Source organism: Squalius cephalus (assembly GCF_949319135.1).
Source record: "Squalius cephalus genome assembly, chromosome: 8".
In the NCBI taxonomy this organism is placed as follows: Eukaryota; Metazoa; Chordata; class Actinopteri; order Cypriniformes; family Leuciscidae; genus Squalius; species Squalius cephalus.
This window is the reverse complement of record NC_137129.1, coordinates 34,131,800-34,154,795: the sequence shown is the minus strand read 5'-3', so window position 1 is coordinate 34,154,795 and position 22,996 is coordinate 34,131,800. Positions and strand designations below refer to the sequence as shown.

Here is a 22,996-nt window from a genome sequence, read left to right as displayed (position 1 = left end):
GAAGATGAAAGCATTTATACCCTAAGTGTTAAAAGGGGGCATTTCGAACATTTAGCACTCAAGTTCGCTCGTATAATCCAATCAGAACGCGATGCCCTTTGACTGTCCGGGAGGGAAGGGAATCGATATTAAACTTTTATTATAAATCATTTGGTGTTTCCATAACCATGTCAGGTTTCCTAGAAAACTAAATTACAGTATATTCAGGATAAACGTTAACAATCGATTCCACAACCTCAGTCTGAGTGAGATCCAAACTACAGTACATCTGTAGAGGGCGATCGACTGCTTCTCCGTTGTAGGGAAGAAAGCTTGTGAGTTGATTGGCTGTTAGAAATGTAGGCGTGGCTTGTGCGAAGGTCTTTCTACAAAACCAAAATGCGACGCAAAGAAAGTTTCATTCAGCACTGACTAGATAGATAAGAGACGCAGAACTCTTGATTTATTGTCAATCTTTGTAGCGCTGAGTACAAATCGCATATTAACTAGCTTAAGAGCAGTTTCTAGCAACACGGCTCTACGGGAACAGGGCTTTAAAAGAAACATTATCTATTGCTGGTTATTTTCTTAATTTGGATTGAATCACAGAGTGTCTATAATGGATCTGGTGTGGCTTTTATACATCGCAGCGAGTATGTGCGCTTTGCTCGCCTCTGCTGAGAGACACACTGTTTTCTGGAATAATACCAACCCTAAGTAAGTATAAACTATTTTATTTATTTATTTATTTATTTTATTTTTTAACCACGTTTCATTGTAAAATACTGTTTCATTGTAATTTTGTGATAATGCCTAATGTTATTTACTTTACGCTGAAACGCTGCTATAGTTAGTAATATATATATAGGCTATATATTAATTTTTTTGCGAACTTCAGCATAATTTGGCTTTTGTTTGTTTACTTTTAGGGTTTATGTAAATTGTCAGAACTTTATCCTCTATGTATGTGAATGTTTCTTTGCAGCTTAATGCGGGTTTATGGTCAATGTATTTCTGCAGAATCGGAGACTCGTGCTTGTTTACGTTATGGATGCGTTTTGACGTTGCGGTGACATCTTTACTTGTAACAGATTGCATAATCCAGGCACTCTTATTGCGTCATAATCTCTCTACTACCCATCACCAAAATGTTTGTTTACCTGTCCTGTGTACATGTGATCCGGAATGAAATCTGCCTCTAAGACGAATTGATGCTTGCTGGGTGTGTGCTGACTATGCTCGTTCTCGTACACTAGTAATAGTAGCAAGTTATGGTTTTGGCCATATTCATTTAATAAACTCAACAATAAGGTACCCCCACGGTCTTGCCATAGGCTATATTTGGCGTTGTTAATGTATGAGTTGAAAAAAAAATAAGACTGAAATGAGAAATACGAGGAAACTTCCAGGAGTGTTTTGCTTTTTTGACGTGTGAGTCAGTGAGGTGTTGAAAAAGGTGTTGAATGCTGAGTGACTTTTCCGATGACTGATACGCGCAGAGCTGATGACTGGAGATGGGATTGCAAAACTCGAATTGCCTATACGAGGCATAAGCGAACGAATCAATTCTGGATGTTTGTTAAGATTCGGTTGAACCGAGTCACCGAGCTTTTGCGATGGACTGAAAGGAGAACTTTGTTTCAGAGTATACAATGTAAGGTGGTAGGTAGGCTACTATCTATTTTCCAGCTGGTAGGAAATGTAATCTGTCAAAACAAACTCTAACAAAATAATGTATGTAACTAAATAAAGCAATATTTAACCAAATATTAAACCACAGAAAGCAAATTCATTTTCTCGCATGGAATTCTGAGAACACTTTTGAGTGATGACTCAAAGGAGTCCATGATTTTAAACCTGTTCACTGAAACAAGCCGATTCGTCCAAATGAATCAGATTTCTTAAAGCTAAACCTGGCAAATAAGATAAGTAAATAAGTAATGATTTAGTCATTTTTTAACAATTGGTGTTAATATTCTATTCCAAGAGCCTGAAGGGATTAGTGTAGAAATTCTGATAACAAACAGAAAATAATTAGAGCATCTGCTCCTTCACACTCCCAAACACACTCTCTCTCTCTCTCTCTCTCTCTCTCTCTCTCTCTCTCTCTCTCTCTCTCTCTCTCTGACACACACACACTCACATTTAACCCATCCACTCTTCTTAGAACAATAAGCGTTTGCTTCAGCAGATGTATCGATTGCGTCAATGTCCAAACAACAGTGATCATTTTAGTGCCTGTGTAATCCACACACTTACTATTTTTATTCCACATCTTAATCTTTCCCTCTCTCTCTCTGTGATCTAATCCTGTTTTCATAGAAATACTAGAGGGGCTGGGGGAGATGCTTTCTTTTTTTTCTGCCTTTCTGCAATTTTTTTTTTTTTTTTTGCCTTTCTGCACTTTTTTTTTCTGCATTTCCTTCTTTCAACACCACGAAGGAAATATAGTCTGGTAAATATCATAATGTGATTGCATTTGTATGCATTCGTGTCTCTGATGCACATGTTTGACAGAGTGTGTGCATGTGTGTGTGTAGGTGTGTAAAAGCCTTAGGGGAAGGATGACTCTAGGGTCGACAGACCATTGCAGCTGAGCACGCTTTGTTTTTCAGCATGAGAGGTGATTCTGACTCGGGTCGTGTCAACGCGCATGTTTGAATTTGTTGGTGCACGTTCTTGATGTGCTTGCAGCTGCTTGCTGAAACACATGTGTTGTAGTGTTGCTCACGGTCAATAGTTGATCAACTGGAAGGTGTGTTGCTGATTAAGGAGTGTCCTGGTGAGCAGTTGTAACTCAGCACTTGTTTATGATTCACTGACTCACTCATATATTTATTAACCAGACTTCCTCTATTAAATTCTGTGCACTCCTGAAGAGTGTGTTTTTCTCTGTTTGACCATTTGGAAGTACAACTATATGACGTAATTCATTAAAGGAATAGTTTACCCAAAAATGTAAATGAAATGATTTATTCGTATTGTTGCAAACAGAAAGCGTCAGAGCACCATCATTATATTAATAGTTATCATAAAAGCTCCAAACGACTATATTCCAAGATTTCTAAAGTCACATTATAGCTTTGTGTGAGGAACAGAACGAGTCATTACTCACTGAAAATGTGCCCTAGATTTCTTTGGCATGTTAATGAAAATTCATGAGATGAAGACAAAGTCCAATTCATGAACAATTCATTCTTTTAAGTGGAATCTTTTCAAGGTTCAATCAGTTTATCCAGTTCAAAAAACTTGTTTGTTCATGAATCACATTCTCACCAACTCAATGATCTGGTCCTAATGATTTTTTTTTTAGTGAATAACGTCTAAAATTTAGTTTTGTTCTTCACTTAAGCTACTGTATGACAACAGAAGGTTTGGAATATAGTACATAATTCACATTGAACACTTTTATGATCTTTCTTTTATTGTTTTATGATTTTGAAGCTTGAAAGCTCCAATCCCTATTTATTATAATAGAAGACTAGTACACTGTTCACAATTGTTTTCTTTCATGTTCCATGTAAGGACAAGAGAGGAAGTAAAAAAATGAAAGAAATTTCATTTTGTTGAGCGAACTAATCTTTTAATATTACTCATGAATGCTAAGACTTTGCTGTAATTGTTGTTCTTGTTATTTTATCATCACTCAAAGGCTTATAGAGATTTCTTCTCTTTCTGTATCTTTTTCTCTTTCTTTGACTTCTCTCCCTCTCCTACAGTACCTGTCTTTCCCAAACCTCCTCCCTTTCCTCTGGCTGCATGCCCCGTACCGCATGGTTAACTGGCACAAAGTTCAACCTCTCCTCTGCTCCTTTTCTTTAACTCTTTCCCTCTATCGTTTCGCTCTGCCCCGATCCCATCAGTACCCCAAAACTCTCTGACCTACTCACATTTTTGTTTCTTCTCCGCTTGTCCACGATCACCCCATTGTGTTACTGTTTCACCCTGTAAAAAGGCCTTTTACATGGTTTAATTCAGCCAGAAATGGGGCTTTCTTGGTTTTCTACCAAAAATGTCCCATTCACTTGTGTTTTTTCCAGGGAACGGGGCTTTTTGCTTGTGGGGTTTTGCCAGCTAAGTGCTTTTTTGTTATATGTTCCAGCCAAATTAGCACGCTCCCACCGCAGATCTGCAACGGAACAAAACCAGGGGCTAGTGTGACCAATTGCGGGGCAGAGTTCACAGCCGAAATGAAGTGCCATTCATGCGGTGTGTCTTGTCACTGTGCGTGTCTGTAGATGTGTGCGGAGAGGAGAAGTGGAGATAGAAACCGGTGATAAAGTGCCATTTTGCTTTTGTCTACATGTCACTTAGCATTAAACTCATCAGATCTGTGAGTGTGTGTGCGTTACACTGACAGTGAGAGAGTGAGTGATGAAGTGCCATTCACTCTCTGTAGTCTGTCACTCTTTCTGTTGGCCTTCAAATAGGGAGCCGCCACTCGAGCCCACCTCTCTCCCGATCTCCTGTCTGGCTTCTCCCTCGTTCCCTCTACCTTTTATCTCAGCCGTACACGCCAGTGCTTTTCATCCTTTTATTCGGTTCCTGTCCTTATTTCCTTTCCCTCTGTGAAAGAAGGAAGAAAAAGAGGTGTTGAATTTTTTTTCCTTTGCCTTTCTTTAACGGTTTTGGCAGCCATAAACACCAGTCTGTCTCGCTCCCCTTTTCTCCTCCCTTTCACCTTCTTCATGCCTATTCCGTCCATTATCTGACTCTGAATTCTGCGATATCCACAGAATTCAAATGGCCGTCATTCACAAAGCTCTACAGATTCTTGCCCATTGAGTGTTTGTTTTTTAGCTATTTACCCAGAAATGAAAATGGTCATTGTTTACTCACCCTTATGTCCATAGGCGCCAATCCCATGAGTGATTGGGGGCTCAAGCACCCACAGAAAACCACAAGATATTCTCCATTCATTTTAACCAATGAAAAAATCGATTGAGATTCGAGAACCTCTCTGCTTGATGGATCTCACATCGGGTCCTGGCTGGTCGTGATACACACAATTCTACTGTTATATTTAGCATCGCAACATAAAAGCTTGTGCTTTCTGTTTTTGTGGTGGGGGGTTGGCACAATGATAAATTGCATTTTAAGTAATTAACTCTATAGTCATCAGCAGTGGTGTATCCTGGCATAGGCAATATAGGCAGCCATCTAGGGGGCACTATAAAGGGCACACGCAGCTTCATGGAGTATGGGCACCAACAGGCAGAAACATAAATCGGCACTTAAGTCATTCGAAATCCATACGACTTACTTTGAAAAACAAATGAAGATCAAGGAAGTACTATATTCGTTGAGCTCTAAGTCAGTCGATGTTTATATATGAATATAAAGTGCTCAAAATAAACCCCTCAGTTTATATGGATCATGTTTACTTGGATCATGTTTCCTTATCTTTTATAAAGCGTGAAAGTTTTGGGTGAATTGACTTTAAATGGAGGGACCAAAATCTCTCCGATTTCATTAAAAATATCGTAATTTATGTTTCGAAGATGAAAAACAAACATTTGACACTTTAACACATTTTTAAGATAAATAAACCCATTCCGCAGAATTGACCTCTTCATTCCCTCCATGCCTTCTCCAGATTGTAATCAGCTTTGAATCTCTCGTCTTGTGAATTGAATCTGGCTTTTTTGCGCTGATTGCTGAACCATGATAATCTTTTCCAGAGTCCTTGTCCGTTCAGGCTCCTACATACACAGGCAGAAGTGTTTTCTTTAGTAATTACTTACATAATGTATAACAAATTGTATGATATTTGTCAAATCATGAGGGATTTGCCATATTGTGATTTACAAACCTGAGTGAGCAAGTGAACTCTGTCCAAAGGTTCAGGAGACGGCCTTTTCCCTCGTTAAGCTTGAGTTTCCTGGCCAAGTGTTTTCCCGGGAAAATGGCACATCCTGCACGTACAATAAACAATACCTTTCTCACACACTCGCGCACGCAAGCAATCCGCTTCTTACACAAGTCTCAGATACACACTTCCTCGTACACACGCATACTCTTTGAATTATTATTCACACGAGTTAAAGGGCTTGGGAAAGTGATAGTTTTGTCTACAGCCCAGTATCAAGAAAGCACGTGCCTTTACGCCCATCTCTCCCATTTGTCCTCTCTACTTTCCCACACACATTGTTTAGATATTTGTTCATTACACCTGCAGTAATAATACTGTTATCTTTCTGTTATCATACAGTGCTGTCACGGCATTTCATGGCCTTATGATTCCCAGAATTGTTCTTCCTTATCACAGTCATTCCTTTTCCTCCTTTTCAACTTATTCTTGAACATCTTTGATTTATCTCAAATGTTTAATCAGTTCCTTTCATATTTAAGAACACATGTTCAGCCGAATGTATTTAAAGGTGTATTTAACTGCTTATTACAATCATACGATAAGTATTTGTCAGAAACGTTTTATGTTTTCACGTGTATGTGTGTTGTGTTAGGATCTTGTTGTCACAATCTCAACCCCATGAGTTTTTGTCTCCGGAACTCTTGTTGTTTGTACTGTTCTTGAATGGACTGGTTTTTAAGGTGAAGGTCCATTCCCACGCATTTTATTAGAACATGGTGCGAGAGGCCACTCCCCCTGCTGGATGGCTAATGCTTAAACAATGCAAGGAACTACTGAATCCATTTTCATAGCGATATTAGTCCCCTTCTCATTTCCCTTCACACTGACTGCTCCCGTGTTTCTAATTATTTATGTAATTTATTTATCTATGAGAGGATATCAGAGCCGGGCAGAGCAAATTGGAACAGTTGCCCAGTCGGGACTCGGACTGTAGTTAGTGTGACAGATCGGACAAAAGGAATTAGACAACGAATTCCTAAGGCAGCTTTTAACACTCCGCCATACCAATTAAGAGTTTAAGGAATGTAGCTTATGTTATTATACACACCTTAGATTGTCAGATATATTTGGTTTAAAAAATGGTGAAACATTGCATTTTCGAGTAGATCTTTATCACATGCCATTTCTTTACAAACGAGAAAAGAGTTCAGTCATTTGAGAAAGCAAATCTGACAACTTGATCAATGGTGCTGAGAGACAAAAGAAAGATTGAGCGATTTGAAGGGACAGAAAAAAAGATTGATGTGGATAAGTTGAATGTAAACAAGATGGATTGAAAAAACCCCAGTCTGGAATATTGTCTTGAATGGGGGAACCGGTCGATTTTGGTTGCCATGGAGTCGCAAAGGGCCGGAGTTAGTGTCCACAAACGTAGGTCACTAACCAACATACCGTGAATTCCAGCGAGACGGTTTATGATTGGTTGAGAGCGCCTTGGGGGCGGGGTCGCAGGGAGAATGAATGGGGGATCAAACAGGCTTATTGAGTGCTGAGAGACAAACCGAGGGAGTGGACAGAGATGGATGGATAGAAGAAAAGATGAAAGAACAGGACTGGTCCGAGTCGGGGCAAGGACAAGCACAAGAGCCGGCTTCGTTTTTGGTGTATCAAAGGATTCTTTGCTTTTTTCCTTTCTTCACATTCTTTATCTCTCTTACACCTGCACAGTACAAAGCTTTTTTTTTTTCTTTTTTTTGAAAATATAGACAAAATTTTCTCTTTCCAGTACAAACTGCCACACCAACTCACTTCCCTTTTTCCTTCTATCGCTCTCTTTCTATCTCCCGCCAGCCTTTGTTGCATTTCCAACCAAACCACTCCACTGTAACGCTCCAACTGTGTTTCAGAACAATACAGAGCTTGCTATGGGCCCCTCATCTCTCTCTCTCTTTCTGCTTGCATTAAACTGAATGAGGCCCCTGGCCCCTCGGCAACCTAGGCCGGGTAATCCCGGAGCACAGAGCACCCGATGATCCTGCCGCACTGCATTCCGAACCAGTCAACCAGAACAACAGAGCCTGCATTAGCACTGAATTAAAACGGCAAAGGTTTCAGAGGCTAATGACAGTCGTTTTAGCCAGCAAACGCAGGTGTGAGGGCTAGAGTGAAGGATGGATATTTGAACAGATCCGGTGGTCAGAATTTCGTTAATTACCGTTTAGACTGTAGTATCAGGTGGTGAAAGCTACAAAAGATCACAGATCGAATGACAGGGATGTTGGTGGGCCTATTGTTGGAGAATGTGTGTGTGTGTTTGAATACACCAGACCTTCCATTTTAAACAGGTGAATGTGGAAAGAATGTTAACTTGTGCATTTCCTAGAGTATTAACCAACATCCCTGCTTCTGTGTGTGTGTTATAAGTGTGTGTTAAGGTCTGCGCTGCTGACTGCGAGCATTTCCTCAACCTCCCACCCCCCCACTGATCATCCCCCCTTTCTCTGAGCTCCAACATTCCAGCGAGTGATAGAGTGTTGAAATGAGAGAGGGAGAGGGAGGAGAGACCAATTGATAGACAGACTTAGAGGGGGTAAAAAAGAACAACAACGACAAAACTTTGAACTAAAGATTAAGAGACCCGAGATTAACCCTACAGTTGCCCATTTGGCATCAGGTCAGTTCTATTGGCTGATAATTCCACTGATATTTACAGGAAGAGGAGTTCAGAATCAAAGAACTTCAGCTATTCACATTTTACGGTAAGCACGGACGTGACTCACAAGCACCCGCATTCGTCCGCCAAGTTTCAGTCTTCATTTATGAAGCATAGAGTTCATTCATTCATTCACGTTTTCTCTCTAATAATTAACTCCACACTTTAATAATCTATAACAATTTTTTTAGACTTAGATTTTTTTTTATCAATTTGTCACTGCTTAAGCAATACATGGATAATACTAATAAAGCATAGGCCTAGTCATTTACATGTTTAAGACAAAGATAACATTTTTTTTAAACCTTACACCATTATCAAGCCTCTTTTGAAGCCCAGGACAAAGCATAAAGGATTTAAGTTCATCTGTGGATACTCAAGATGAAGTTGAGCCCAGTATCTGTGATGAATGATGCAATAATGAGCGAATGGCATTACTGTATGAATTAAGGCATTGATAAAGTAACTGTAGCGTTTGAAAGGACACTGGCGTAGGGAGCACCCGCTGACCCCTGTATTGAGACAGAGTCCATCCCCCACTGCTTTCTCCCACCCTCCCCACTGACTCCCAGCCCCCGGAGGCTGAGGGGGGGAGCAGCATAATTGCCCCCCTCTGGGACCACTTTAATTCCAGTCTTTGTGTTTTAATTGTCCCCCCTCCCGACCCCTTTTTGAACACATTGGGGCCATACCACAAACAGATTTTAATCAGGGCTTTAACAGGGTGTGTGTGTATGTGCTGGTGCACCAGATGACTGCTCCCAAGCATCTGGTGACAGCAGTTAAAGAATGTGAGACGCAAATTATTATTGGCGGTGAGGTATATTTGCTTCATTCATCAAACAAAGATGCATCAGTATGTGACTGCTGTACACGGCCACCAGAGAATTGAAGTGTGTGGCCGGGAGTGCTAAGTTTGGCTTTATGTGTAGCGCTGTGTAAGTGTGTGTGTGTTTGGATCTGCAGTGAGTGAAAGCAGCAGGCCAATTAGAAGGGCTGTATGTGTGTGTAAGACTAGAAGGGGTCTGGAGCCAGATCGTCTGTCCTAAGACCAAGGGGTCCCCCCCATCAACAAACAAGAAAAAGAGAGAGCGAGAGAGACTCAGCAGACTTTGATCATCGACCAGACGTGTGGATGTTGTCACACACCGACAGAAACACCCATTCTGGGAAATAACGCTACTGCCATTTACGCCAGACAGGGAGGAAAGCTGAAATTCTCCAGAATCTAGGAGGATCGCAGTTAGTGTCTATGACGCTCATGTTGGCCCTTGAGATGTTTGTGATCCAGTATTTCAATATTTCAACTGATTCTTTACAACGCTCCTTCATTATAAGTAATGGCGATGTTTCCAGATGGAAACTGTAAGTCTAGATGTTTTACATTTAGAAGCCACACAATTCAAGGTATCAATCACATCCTTAAGGTAACCCGTGCAAGTTACAAATATGTGTAGTACTTAGTTATTATTTTCTAAATGAGCGTTATTGATTTTCTGAACAATTCATCCATGCATGTTTCGTTTAAAAAAATTATTCACACAAAATGTGATATCTTCTGATGAAATTACAGACTTTTCTCTGGTTATGTATGCTGGAATTCTCAAATCATTTAGCCCACATAAACCCTGCCCTTTGTTTTACCATTGAAGGCCTCCATCCAATCAACCAATGGAAAGAACCAAGACCCCGCCCAACATTTAGTCCCCCGCTAGTCCTTTTTACTCAGATGTACATCACAATACGGAAGAAAAGATTTGTCACTACTTCTGTTTCATCATGACTTTAAGGGCTAGGAAGCATCACTCACAAAACTTGACATTTAATAGCAAATCTCAAACTGCAAAAAATTCGACTCCACAAGAGAGAGATCCTTTTGAGAGTAATAGAAGTGAACCTGATCACCATCCAAAAAGTTGTGCCCGGGGAGCCCAAAAAAGGTTTTATAGCTGATTTTAGACCTGGCTGATGTTGAGCTCATAATGAAACTGTCTGAACCTGAGCTGAGCTCAGAAACGAACATATGGAAGCTAAAGTGGCATCCGATGATGGATGGATGTATAAATAAACGAGGGCTTTCTTTCTACCTCTGGCATTCTTCTATCAGTGGGCAGCACATAAACAGAGATAGCACACTGCCAGAAGAGCTACAGGAGCAGAACTAAGAATGAAGCAAATGCTGGAGAGCGGGAGGGAATGGAGAGAAGCAGACAGGCAGACTGTCTCCGCCGCCTCCCTCCGTGTGTCAAATGAAAGGGAGAAGTGTGGCGTAGACTGGGTGTGTATGACTCCGTCAGCCGGAGTGCGTGTGTTTATCTGTAATGAGTAAGAGACTGTTGACGAAACGCAGATTTATTTCTCTATGTGTTTGTGAGTGTTTCTGCCTGTTTCTGCAGATAGTCAATAGTCATCACCTGGTGATGCAACCTGACAGATTGCAAATGTCTTCACAAATAAGACTCTGCTCTCACGAGGCGAGCGAGATCAATAGATAGCAAACATTCACGCCAACATGTCCATGTTCCTGCCATTTTCACCAGCTCTGACCTATTATCTGTGTACGGACAGCATGCGGTTCGATCAATGAACCGATGTTTAGAATAATCTATATTCATGCATCTGTCCCTGCTCTTCTTCTGCAAAGAAATCAACAGACTCATCTGTCTTTCCATTGTTCGCATTTTTTGGCTTTTCTTCCCCTCCGCCATCCCTTTGTGATTTGCCGTCTGGTCGTCTTTGAGATGGTATTGTAGATCAATGCAAGGGCAATTGAAAATGTGATTGCATCAGGCTTGGCATTCAAGTCACTCGCTCTGTGAAAGTTCTCTAAATGAAGAATTCATGTCACCACTGAGAGTGATTTCGCTGGAGTTATTCTCGTTTTCTTGCTGCTTGTTTTCTGCCGATCTAGATGATCTTGTCTCCCAAAATTGAGTTTTAAAGCTTATTTATGTATTTGCTTCATTGCATTGCTCTTTTACAAAAAAAATATTTATGAAATCCCTCTTATTCTTTCAGCTTCCGATGGAACAGCTATGCGGTTGAGGTACGCCTGAACGACTACCTAGACATCGTGTGCCCTCACTACCCACTGGGCGAAGTGCCGTCACAGGATGCCGAGCGCTACGTGCTCTACATGGTGGAACGTGAAGACTATGAGTCCTGCCGTCCACAATCTTACGACCAGATGCGCTGGGAATGCGGCCACCCATTCGCCCCTCACGCACCCGAAAAGTTCTCCGAGAAGTTCCAGCGCTTCACTCCATTCACTCTGGGAAAAGAGTTCCGACAGGGCGAGAGCTACTACTACATCTGTGAGTACAGCCCTTAAAAAGTCAGCTTGCACTTAAGCTATGAATGTGAACATTTATGGTGGATCGTTTTGAAGAATGGTTAGGGGTGGAAATGTTTTTGAACATCTGAAAACCGGTTATAGATTTATTGCCCCACAAACCATACGCTGAATGCTGTAAGTCTGAGTCATATTTGAGCCCTTCTTTAGCACCACAGTAATGAATACATTTCAATTTGTGTTGCGGACTGCTAAACTGGCAGCAGAACCGCTACGTGTCTTTCTGGCATCCCCAGGGGCTATCCTTAGGGAGTTTGGGCTGTCGGAAACACAAGGAGCGCAATTCAGCAAGCATGTGGACTAGTAGGTCTAGAATTAACAATGGTGAAATTTGACAACCCAATATAGACCCTTCTAGGGAAGCGTACTTCTAAAAAGGCTAATTCTGCAAACACTGTAAAGTTAAGGGTGGAGCATTTGATGGGTAAAATGCATTGGATCCGCTTTGATGGTGTGGAAAAATCCATGTCAGTTTAAACTCAAACAACAATACAGTGTTTTTCAAAAGCACAACTAAACCCAGTTTTCTCAACTATTTGTCAATGGATTTGCAGCTCTGCCACAGTGTAAACTCTAGTGTGTAGGTGCCTTAAGAATTAGAGTACAGTTCCACCACTGTCGTAAAATAGATCAGACACAGGTCACAGGTCCAGGTGGCTGCTAAAGAGAAGTGGATTAGCCACTACACGTCTAACACTATTAACCTCCTTTCTAATTAACCTGTCTGCTACCCATTTACCTCCCTATTATCCTTTTATCTTCCTCTATCCTGATGGCCTTCTCTTTTTTTGCCTTACAGCCAAACCACTCCACCACCACGGAGAGGAGTGTATGAGACTCAGAGTAGACGTAGTTGCCAATGATGGTGAGTATCGCCGCCCTGGTGGTGTGTAGGTGAACTGGCAGATCATAAAACTGCACATATTTTGCATTTCAGTTTATATGTGTATTCAATGGTGTTTTCTTCCATTCAGGTTCTCAAGAAGCCAGGGTTGGCACAGGAAGTGGATCTAAGGTGGGCACAGATGCAGGATCTCACACAACGTCTAATCGGTTACCAGCAGGTACGGTCACATTGATTTAAGTTTTAAGGGGATAGTTCACCAAAAACTGATAATTCTGTCATTAATTACTCACCCTCATGTCATTCCAAACCTGTAAGACTTTCGTTTATCTTCGGAACACAAATTAAGTTTTTTTTTTTTTTATGAGATCTGAGAGCTTTCTGTACCTCCATTGACCATCCATGCAACTACCACTTTGGCGCTTTTAAAAAGTTCATAAAGACATCTTAAAACTAATCCATATGAATCGAGCGGTTTAATCCAAATTTTATGAAGAGACAAGATCTCTTCATATGAGGAACAGATTGAATTTAGGCTTTTAATCACATATAAACATTCATCAACACACACATCAGTTGTGGTAAACGGAAGCTCAAGCATGTTCATTTGACGTACGAGAACCAATGAGGTTCATTCTCGTGTTACACAGCACGTTTGAGCTTCCGCAAGAAAACCAATTATGTTTTTTGTCCCGCGTCAAGCAGGTTCAGTTGAGCTTCTGTTTATGTTTGCTGATCGTTGATTATATGTGAATAAAAGCCTAAATTCAATCTGTTCATCAAGTCTCTTTAGAAAATTTGGACTAAACCGCTCAATTCATATGGATTGGGTTTACAGTCTCTTTGTGAACATTTTGAAGTGTCAAAGTGGTAGTTGCGTGGCTACTGGAGAGACAGAAACTCATTTAATCAAAAAGATCTTTATTTGTGTTCCGAAGATGAGCGAAAGTCTTACACGTTTGGAACAACATGAGGGTGAGTAATAATGAATGACAGCATTTTTAATTTTTGGGTGAACTAACCCTTTAAAACTCTTGTAATGTATGGCCTTAGATAAGGTTTCTGGCCTTATCTTTGTATACCATCTCCAACAACTAAAAACTGAAATATCTAATACATTATTTCCATGTTACAGATGATCCTGTTGTGTCTCTTCCCGAAGTGCAGCAAAGCAAGCGGACAAACTCCGCCATTTCAGGAGCATCCTGGACTGTTCTCACAACCTTACTCCCACTTTTATTGTTGTTGGTCTTACAGTGAGATGAACATTGACTAAATTTCACTTACAAAAGACTGTAATGACGGCGGCCTGTGTTGATGGAAGCACACAGAGGTAGCTCTTTACATCCCAGTGCTGGCCATTGGGAGAAGCATACAGGAAGTGGCGTGGAGAAGCCTAACTGGAAGAAGAGGGCTTTCGGACACTTCTTAAGAAACAAAAAAAACGAGACGTCAGTATTTTTCTGGAAATATTGTTCATGCAAAGGGAGATGTTTTCCCTTTTACCATTTTTTTTCTTCATATAAACAAACGTCTGACCACTCAAAACCTGGATAAGAACAAACTGAAACAGTAATGCAGATTTGGAATTAGCATGAACTTGGAATATGGACAACCCCCTTTATTTGAGTGTCATAATGAGGGGATGCAAGCCAAGAATGAGCCAAAGACCACAGAGCTTCTCACGGAGCAGTAGAGCGATCAAAACTATTCATTGTTTTTTCATGTTTTGTATATCCAGAGAAATAATTGAGTTTCGTATTAATTTATGTAGCATCAGCTCAGTGGGTTTTATTCTCACTGTCTAATGGTTTTACAAGACTGTGCTGTACCTGGATTTAACCTGGAAATGCAGTTCAGAACACACACGTACCCCTTTACCGCCGAAATGGTGCTGGTGCCTGTGATGGGACATCTGTGGAAATGAACAGAGCGGTTCCAGATTGGGCGCCGGCACCCTGACGGTGGAAAACGGCGGCATCCGATAATGTTTACCAAACCCACTGACACACTTCCATTCAGAAATGCTGTGTTGTTTTTGTACATTCATTGTTTAAAGAGTTAGTAAGTTATTAGTTTTGCTGCAGAACAAATTACTGTATATAGTGAGCAAAAATGTTTACTGTGTGATGGAGAGAGAGGAAATGAGACGTGAGAGAGGAGAAACTCGTTGGATTAATGTGTTGAAGTGTAGATGGAAATTGGATTATTGGATAAATACACACATTTCCTCCCAAGAGCTGTGATGGTATGTCCTGGCACGGTGGGTCAGATCAGCGCCCTCAGCATTTAAACTGCCAAGCACAATCAATGAGAAGCACACTCTCACACAATCACTAATGTACACCTGGAAACGAACTTTATAATTAAGAACAGAAGTTTTACTTCATCTAAGCTGTTCATTGGGTGTAAAGAAAAAGGAAATTCAGGAAAATTTGAACTGATTTGTATCGGCAATTGGACTACACTAAATATTGCAGTTGGCCAAATTATATTTGTAATTTTAAAACATTTATGCTGGTACTGATATCAAAACATCAGGGTAGCACATGTGTAATATAACACCGATATAAAAAAAATGATCGAATTAATGATAGAAGACATTCAAAATCATTAAATTGCATTATATGAACAGTGTTTTTTTGTGTGTATACACACACACATACACATATATATATGCAATTTGATGATAGCAATTGAGATATTTGACGTTAAATTAACATTTATTTTACATAATATTTAATAAAAAATCCACACAAAAAAAAGCAGAGACTGATGAATCCCAAAATGGCCAAATGTCGGCTGATTAACTGGTCTGTCACTACAATGTAAGCTTTGCTATTTTGTTGTAAATCGACATATACTATACTATCAGGAACATTTAGTGTGGGGATACTGGACCAGGCTTACACACATTAATAACACTAATCAGCTAAAGCACTATGAACGAAACACCACATACACACTGACTCTGACATGATGTAGCCGTTTAAGCTCAATTCCGGACAGTTGTTCGTACGACTGGCACAGCTGTATACGATTAACGTTGGGTCACTTTGATTAATTTTTCCATTTTGTTTTTCTTTTTTATTCTCGTATTCTTATTTTGTACATGTATTGTGTAAAATGTATATTATGTATATAAAGAGGATTATATAAAAAAGACCTTTGATAAAAAAAAAACAGTTAATGTGAAGATTCTTATGTGAAAATAAATGATATTTTTGGAGAATGCGATTGTTGCCGACCTTGTTTTTTTATATATATATAAAAGCAGTTGTCCTGCTTACATTTATTGCAGTGCTTTCAAGACTTTATTCCTTAAAGTCACCATGAAATAAAAATGGACATTTCTTGTTTATTATTTTCTAGTATTTATTATAAATGATTTTGTGCACATTTTTTTTTTTTTTAATTCATGAGTTCTTTTAATATTTACTCCAAATAACTTCCCCTCCCTTTTGCAGGAACATCTCTTCTCAGATTAAATGTTTACTGGCGTGAGGGCGGGGCAACCTGTCACTCACATGAGATCGACCAATAGCAAACCACAACCATCCAATCAGTTCCCAATGGACAAAATCAAGTCCCGCCCTACATTTTCTCTTGTTCGAGAGTAGTTTCACTGGGATATTCATCACAATAGGGAAGAAAATACTAAACTTTCGCTTCATCTCGACTTAAACTATAACAATCTTATTATATTGTATATTTTGACCACCTAGCATCCAGGACCAGAACTATCTGAGCTCATTTAGAACAATGATAATTCCGAGCAAAAGCACATATTGTCCTGTTCGTGTGTCAATAGGATGAAGTATTTTGTGTCTCAGGGTTTATGATTCACCGGTAACAGGAAAAAAATCACAATGGTCGGAGGTCAGAGGCATCAGTTTGACCGTGTGTGTGTGTGTGTGTGTGTCTCAGGAGGATGGCTCTTCCCTTTGTATTCTGGCTAAACTTGGAGCTTTGCCAGACGGCTCAGTAAACATACGCACACCTCTTCTGTTATTGTTTGCCATTTTAGAAACTCTCATTCGCTTCATCCCAATGTTGTGTATGTACACATCAAGCTCAAACTATTGAAATATTTGTTTGCCATGAAAAAATTACAAACAAATATATTTCTAGAATTTATGGGAAACTTTGTTTATTAAACCAACATTTGGTCCTTAAGCTACTCCCTACTGAATGACTGGTCAATTTAGCTATTTAGGTAGCTCTTTTATAAATTGCATACGTTTTGTCTATGTGATTTTAATGTGAATTGTTTTTACTAGAAAATTACAAATTCACAGAAATCACTCTTGAGTCGCAATATTTGCAAACCTCACAGAAAATGAATAGGAAAAAAATTCTCCTCAGGTTCTAACCTCCTTTCACTGACCATTTGTTGAATCTTTTTTCATGCTGTATTTTATACCTATACTCATGCAGTATCATGACCTTTTCTTTCGTTTTATTTACCTATCAATGTCTCCATCTCTTTCTGTATCGCAGCTTCTCATTTTCTCACTCTCTTCGTTTCTTTCAGCCTCAGTTCTTCATTTACCTTCCCTTAAGCTCTCTCTTTTTTCTCTCTCTGTCTCTCTGTCTGTCTCTGTCTCCTACACGCTATTGTTCCTCCCTTCCTCCTGCTCATCTCCAGAGGCCTTTCTTTTCTTTTCTTTTTTCCTCTCTTTTTATGGCTGTGACCGTAAGAGCAGCTGTCACACTGCAGACTGGTTCCGCAGCTCACACCCTGACTGTGTGTTTTCAGAGCTTTGACCCCACGACTGTAAATCAGCCCCTCTCTTAACCGTTTGACCTCCTCTGAAGAGATTAGGGAGTTTAAAGGGAATAAGTGGCACTTGACTAGAGGACTTTTGCTTTAAATAGTCATTATTGCTAAAGAGAAACCACAAAGAGTTAGTCCAAAGACCGACAAAAGGGGACAAAACAGGAGCCGGTATGAAAAATCATGTCTGCAGACAAAGCGCTCAGTATGACGTGGAAAAAGGACATCTGTTTAGGTAGAGATACCAAAAAAGTTTAGGTAAAAAAAGTAAAAAAGTATTTAAAATATAAATGTACAATATTTAGACCTAAGAAGTATAACTGATGTATATTTAAATTAAGTTAATATCGTTTCAATAATTTATAATATTTTTATCTTTAAAAATCTTGTTCTGTAGGCTTGAGTCAAAGTGTTTTTTGTGCTAATGGGCAGCGTGCAATTCCACAAATTTGTGCATTTTTCTGAAATTGAAATAGATGAACTTCAGCAGTGTCAAAGAGTCTAAAAAAAAAAAGAGAGGCAAGATCTCTCCCTCTTTCCTGCATATTATTCATCTCACTTCTGGGAAAAATGTTGGCCTTCTCTTATCAGCTTTGAATGTCTCCTGAAGATTGAGAGTGTTACTTTCTTTTTTCTTTTTTTTTTTTTGCAAGATAATGCATTAAGTTGGTCCTGCACATCTGTTTCTGTGCTTTATGATAAATATGTTAAGCTTTTGTCCTTGAGCTACAGATCCACTTTGAGAGAAGGTTTGCATTTACACACACACACACACACAACTTTGATCAAGAAATATGCTTAGCACGGTTTATACTCGTGCAAGTTGGGGCAAATACTGTGGCTTTGTATCCCATTTCTGTTTTTCATCTGATAAGACAAACACCATCTATCAGATTATGATAACACTTTGTCTAGTCATATTTAAACAGGTCCTGTTAAACTGTAAAAAAAAAAAAAAAAGTTGCTGCATTCAATTTTTAAGTATAATCAACTTGGATGTTTGTCATTTCAACTTAAAATTGACTTTAAAAATGAGTTGAATATTGTAAATACGTTTTTTTACTTTTTTACATTTTCAACTTTCTTTAGTGTGTAATGTTGCTGTTTGAGCATGAAAAGGTCAGCAAAGTTACAAAACACTAAGTTCGGTCCAAAGGGAGTTATGCTATGTTCTACACTCACCTAAAGGATTATTAGGAACACCATACTAATACTGTGTTTGACCCCCTTTCGCCTTCAGAACTGCCTTAATTCTACGTGGCATTGATTCAACAAGTTGCTGAAAGCATTCTTTAGAAATGTTGGCCCATATTGATAGGATAGCATCTTGCAGTTGATGGAGATTTGTGGGATGCACATCCAGGGCACGAAGCTCCCGTTCCACCACATCCCAAAGATGCTCTATTGGGTTGAGATCTAGTGACTGTGGGGGCCATTTTAGTACAGTGAGCTCATTGTCATGTTCAAGAAACCAATTTGAAATTGGATGGGTACATGGTGGTCATAAAGGGATGGACATGGTCAGAAACAATGCTCAGGTAGGCCGTGGCATTTAAACGATGCCCAATTGGCACTAAGGGGCCTAAAGTGTGCCAAGAAAACATCCCCCACACCATTACACCACCACCACCAGCCTGCACAGTGGTAACAAGGCATGATGGATCCATGTTCTCATTCTGTTTACGCCAAATTCTGACTCTACCATCTGAATGTCTCAACAGAAATCGAGACTCATCAGACCAGGCAACATTTTTCCAGTCTTCAACTGTCCAATTTTGGTGAGCTTGTGCAAATTGTAGCCTCTTTTTCCTATTTGTAGTGGAGATGAGTGGTACCCGGTGGGGTCTTCTGCTGTTGTAGCCCATCCGCCTCAAGGTTGTGCGTGTTGTGGCTTCACAAATGCTTTGCTGCATACCTCGGTTGTAACGAGTGGTTATTTCAGTCAAAGTTGCTCTTCTATCAGCTTGAATCAGTCGGCCCATTCTCCTCTGACCTCTAGCATCAACAAGGCATTTTCGCCCACAGGACTGCCGCATACTGGATGTTTTTCCCTTTTCACACCATTCTTTGTAAACCCTAGAAATGGTTGTGCGTGAAAATCCCAGTAACTGAGCAGATTGTGAAATACTCAGACCAGCCCGTCTGGCACCAACAACCATGCCACGCTCAAAATTGCTTAAATCACCTTTCTTTCCCATTCTGACATTCAGTTTGGAGTTCAGGAGATTGTCTTGACCAGGACCACACCCCTAAATGCATTGAAGCAACTGCCATGTGATTGGTTGATTAGATAATTGCATTAATGAGAAATTGAACAGGTGTTCCTAATAATCCTTTAGGTGAGTGTATTTCAAGTGGTGCTCACTGCAGAGGCAAATGACGTCCAGTTTCCCCTCTCTGGATGTAATGGGTGGAGTCTAGTCCAGCTCCACCTCTGTAGACCTAATGGGTGGAGTTATGTTTAGCGATAGATAGGTTTATAGATAGGGTTCAAGTGTGGTTGGGCCGTCTAGCTCCACCCATTACGTCCAACGAAGGGGAGTTGGATGTCAAGCTCCATCCATTGGCAGATGAATGAGCAGCCTATCTTCCATTTACATCTGAAGAGGGATGTAGGAGCTGGGATTGACATCACACCTGAGTTGACTACGTTCCAGGTTGGAAAACTAAGATGGATGCATCCAGGCAAACCCTTGTTGTGCTTGCTCTTTCAGAATACAAACACATAAAAAAGCAGTATTTTTCATAGATAATGCTGAAGTATCATGTTCACAGAGATTAGAAGTGCTAATAAACAATTTATGACTACTGTTTTACTACAGTTGATGCGCTGAGCAGCCATATTGGATTCTGAAGTTCCCCTGAGATTCGCAATTTCGACTTGAGGGGGCGTTTCAGATACATGTTCCAACTGAATTAGGAATTTCCCACTTCCGAAGACAAATGGAATGCACCATTCTCTATATCAGTAAGCAGTACTGTTTCTGAACTCCCTGAAACGCCTCAATTGTAGTCTTGATTTTTTTTCCTGGAATGTACACGTCACAATATTCCCTATTTAAATAATTCTATTTAAAAAAAAAGGCATACGCAAAAAAAAAAAGAAAAAAAAAGAGGTGAGGCCAGGTTCAGTTACATTAGTACTGTGTTGAAACTCACGGTTATGGTAAGGGGCGTGACATTTCCGAAACACCGTCAAAGAGGTTGGCCAATCAGAACACACTCAATCCAGCCGACCAATCAGAGCATATTGCATTTTCAGAAGTAGGGGCTTCATAAAGACTGGAGCTAAACAGTGTGAAGAGTAATTAGCTGGTGAAGTGGATTTACTTATCGTAGAGTTAACGAAAGTTATCATGAGCATTGTAATGCCATAACAAATGACAGTAGACCGGGAAGATTTTAAAACGAGCGGTTCATTCATTAATCTGTAAAATCTTAACTAGAACCAGAAAACAATGACGGCAGCGCTGAAAAGGGGTGGGGCTACATAAGGTCTATACAATCACAACAGGAATAGTGGATGAAAGTCACAAATTTAACTGGAAGTATATTGTGAAATCAGCACAGGCTGTTCATGTAGGTCTTATGTCTAATATAATTTTTGCACATTCCCATATTCAGTCATCGGTGGAGGAAGCAGGTTGGAGAACAGCAGCAACTTGTCTGGGCACAGCATGGGCATCAAGGGGAGAGAAATATGACACAAGTCTTCCTCAGACAGCATATGTCTCATACTGTTATCCAACATGAACGGGGGTGGAGAGACTCGTAAAAGAATGATGACATTAATATGCAGGTGTTTGTTATAAAATGTAGCTCAATTCCTTATAGCTTTAAATGTAGCTTATTTAAAACTCAAATTAACATGTGTGATGATCATGTTGATGTGTACAAGTATGATATACACCATTCAAAAGTGTTTTTGAAAGAAGTCTCTTATGCTCACCAAGGCTGCATTTATTTGACCTAAAATATGCTACAGTAAAAACATTAATATTGTGAAAGATTATTACAATTTAAAATAACTGTTTTATATTTGAATATATTTTGAAATGTAATCTATTCCTGTGTTGCAAAGCTGAATTTTCAGCATCATTACTCCAGTCTTCAGCGTCACATGATCCTTCAGAAATCATTCATCATCAATCATCTTCAGATTTCCCACCTTTTCTGAAAATTTTTTATACAAGACTTTGCATTTAAATAAACATTTGAAAGCCAATTAAAACAGGTTTTAGGTTTAACCTTCACCAATAACTTGTTCAACAAGAATACCGTTATTTTATTTTCTCTGTGTTAAAAACAAAGGTAAGTGCTGGCCTACAACCATGCACGTCACCTAACCTCGATTTCTCAATCTTTAGATGAATCAGAGATAGCTGGAGAAATTGGGAAATCAGATTTTTGATTTGGCATTAAAAGTAGACCGCTCAGTGAACCCTGAATGAACATGGTACAGTTCCAGCGTGATATGGTTGCCAAGTCAAAGAAAATAAAGCTATGCTGGCGTTACAAGTAATGTCTTTGTGAGCATTGAATAAAACCTGGATTTCTAAGATTTTCGTTTGAATTCATTGGGGATTGAGAGCAAGCAAATATTGATAAATTGACAAGAAAAACTTCATTCTTTTTCATTATTGAATGGGTTATCCTATTTCAAAGACTCAGAGCCAAACCCAGAGAAATACTACACCAGTCCAACAATATCAGAAATATGAATACATAAACCCCATAATTATTATCAAGCCATTTAAACAACAAAGACTGTCAAGCAGCTTCTCAGAATGGGGTCGAGGGCCGCTACATCTCGATTTTAGCTCGGCTTGATGGATTGGGCATAAGTTCTTGTTCAGACAATGAAAATGTGATTGAATTTCAAGATATGCTTGCCATAAATTTCTGGAGAAATCCACCACGATGCTATTTCTGAAAGCACAGACCAAACTGCTGAGTCTGATACGGCCAATTTTCTTACAGAGCTGCCGATTTTAGACATCTGTTCAACCATTCATTCTGCATGTTTGCTGGCAAAAGAAAATAAAGCAAAAGCTTCGATTAAGATGTGAAAATAAGACTCACAGAGTCACTCAAGCCAAAACCATAAACGCTACCAAGATTTTGATCGGACAATTTAATAAGCTATTGAAGCAAACATGTAATACAAACTCTTGTGGTGAACACCAACGTCTCGGAAAAATGGCTATTATCGATTTTATAGGACGTATTATCTTCTGCATACTTTTGGATGGAAGTATCTACTGGTTTCTGTCCTAATAAAGGCATATTTGGAGAGTGAGAGAAAGAGAGCTGGAATTGTACCATGGTTTCACATTCTTTGACAAACACACCTTGCTAGCACATGTTACTGAAACAGTTAGCTAATTAGCTTAAACAATAAGGTTTACATTCACTGACGTATACCTTCAGAGGAGGTAAAGTTTTCAGGCATTACTCTACACTTCCACTCATTTTTCCGTCTTTTTTACATTCATATTTATTTTAACAAGGCCATGGAG

The 22,996-nt window shown here is 39.6% G+C and overlaps 1 protein-coding gene across 1 annotated transcript; it reads left to right on the top strand.

Annotated features, from left to right (window-relative positions):
- The first annotated feature begins 396 nt into the window (after positions 1–396).
- efna1a (ephrin-A1a) lies at positions 397–15,934 on the top strand. The gene is made up of 5 exons (XM_079878558.1): positions 397–696; positions 11,523–11,818; positions 12,656–12,721; positions 12,831–12,920; positions 13,836–15,934. Exons 1-5 carry the CDS (start codon positions 599–601, stop codon positions 13,958–13,960), a joined length of 675 nt encoding a protein of 224 aa, XP_079734684.1. The 5' UTR covers positions 397–598; the 3' UTR covers positions 13,961–15,934.
- Positions 15,935–22,996: the final 7,062 nt, after the last annotated feature.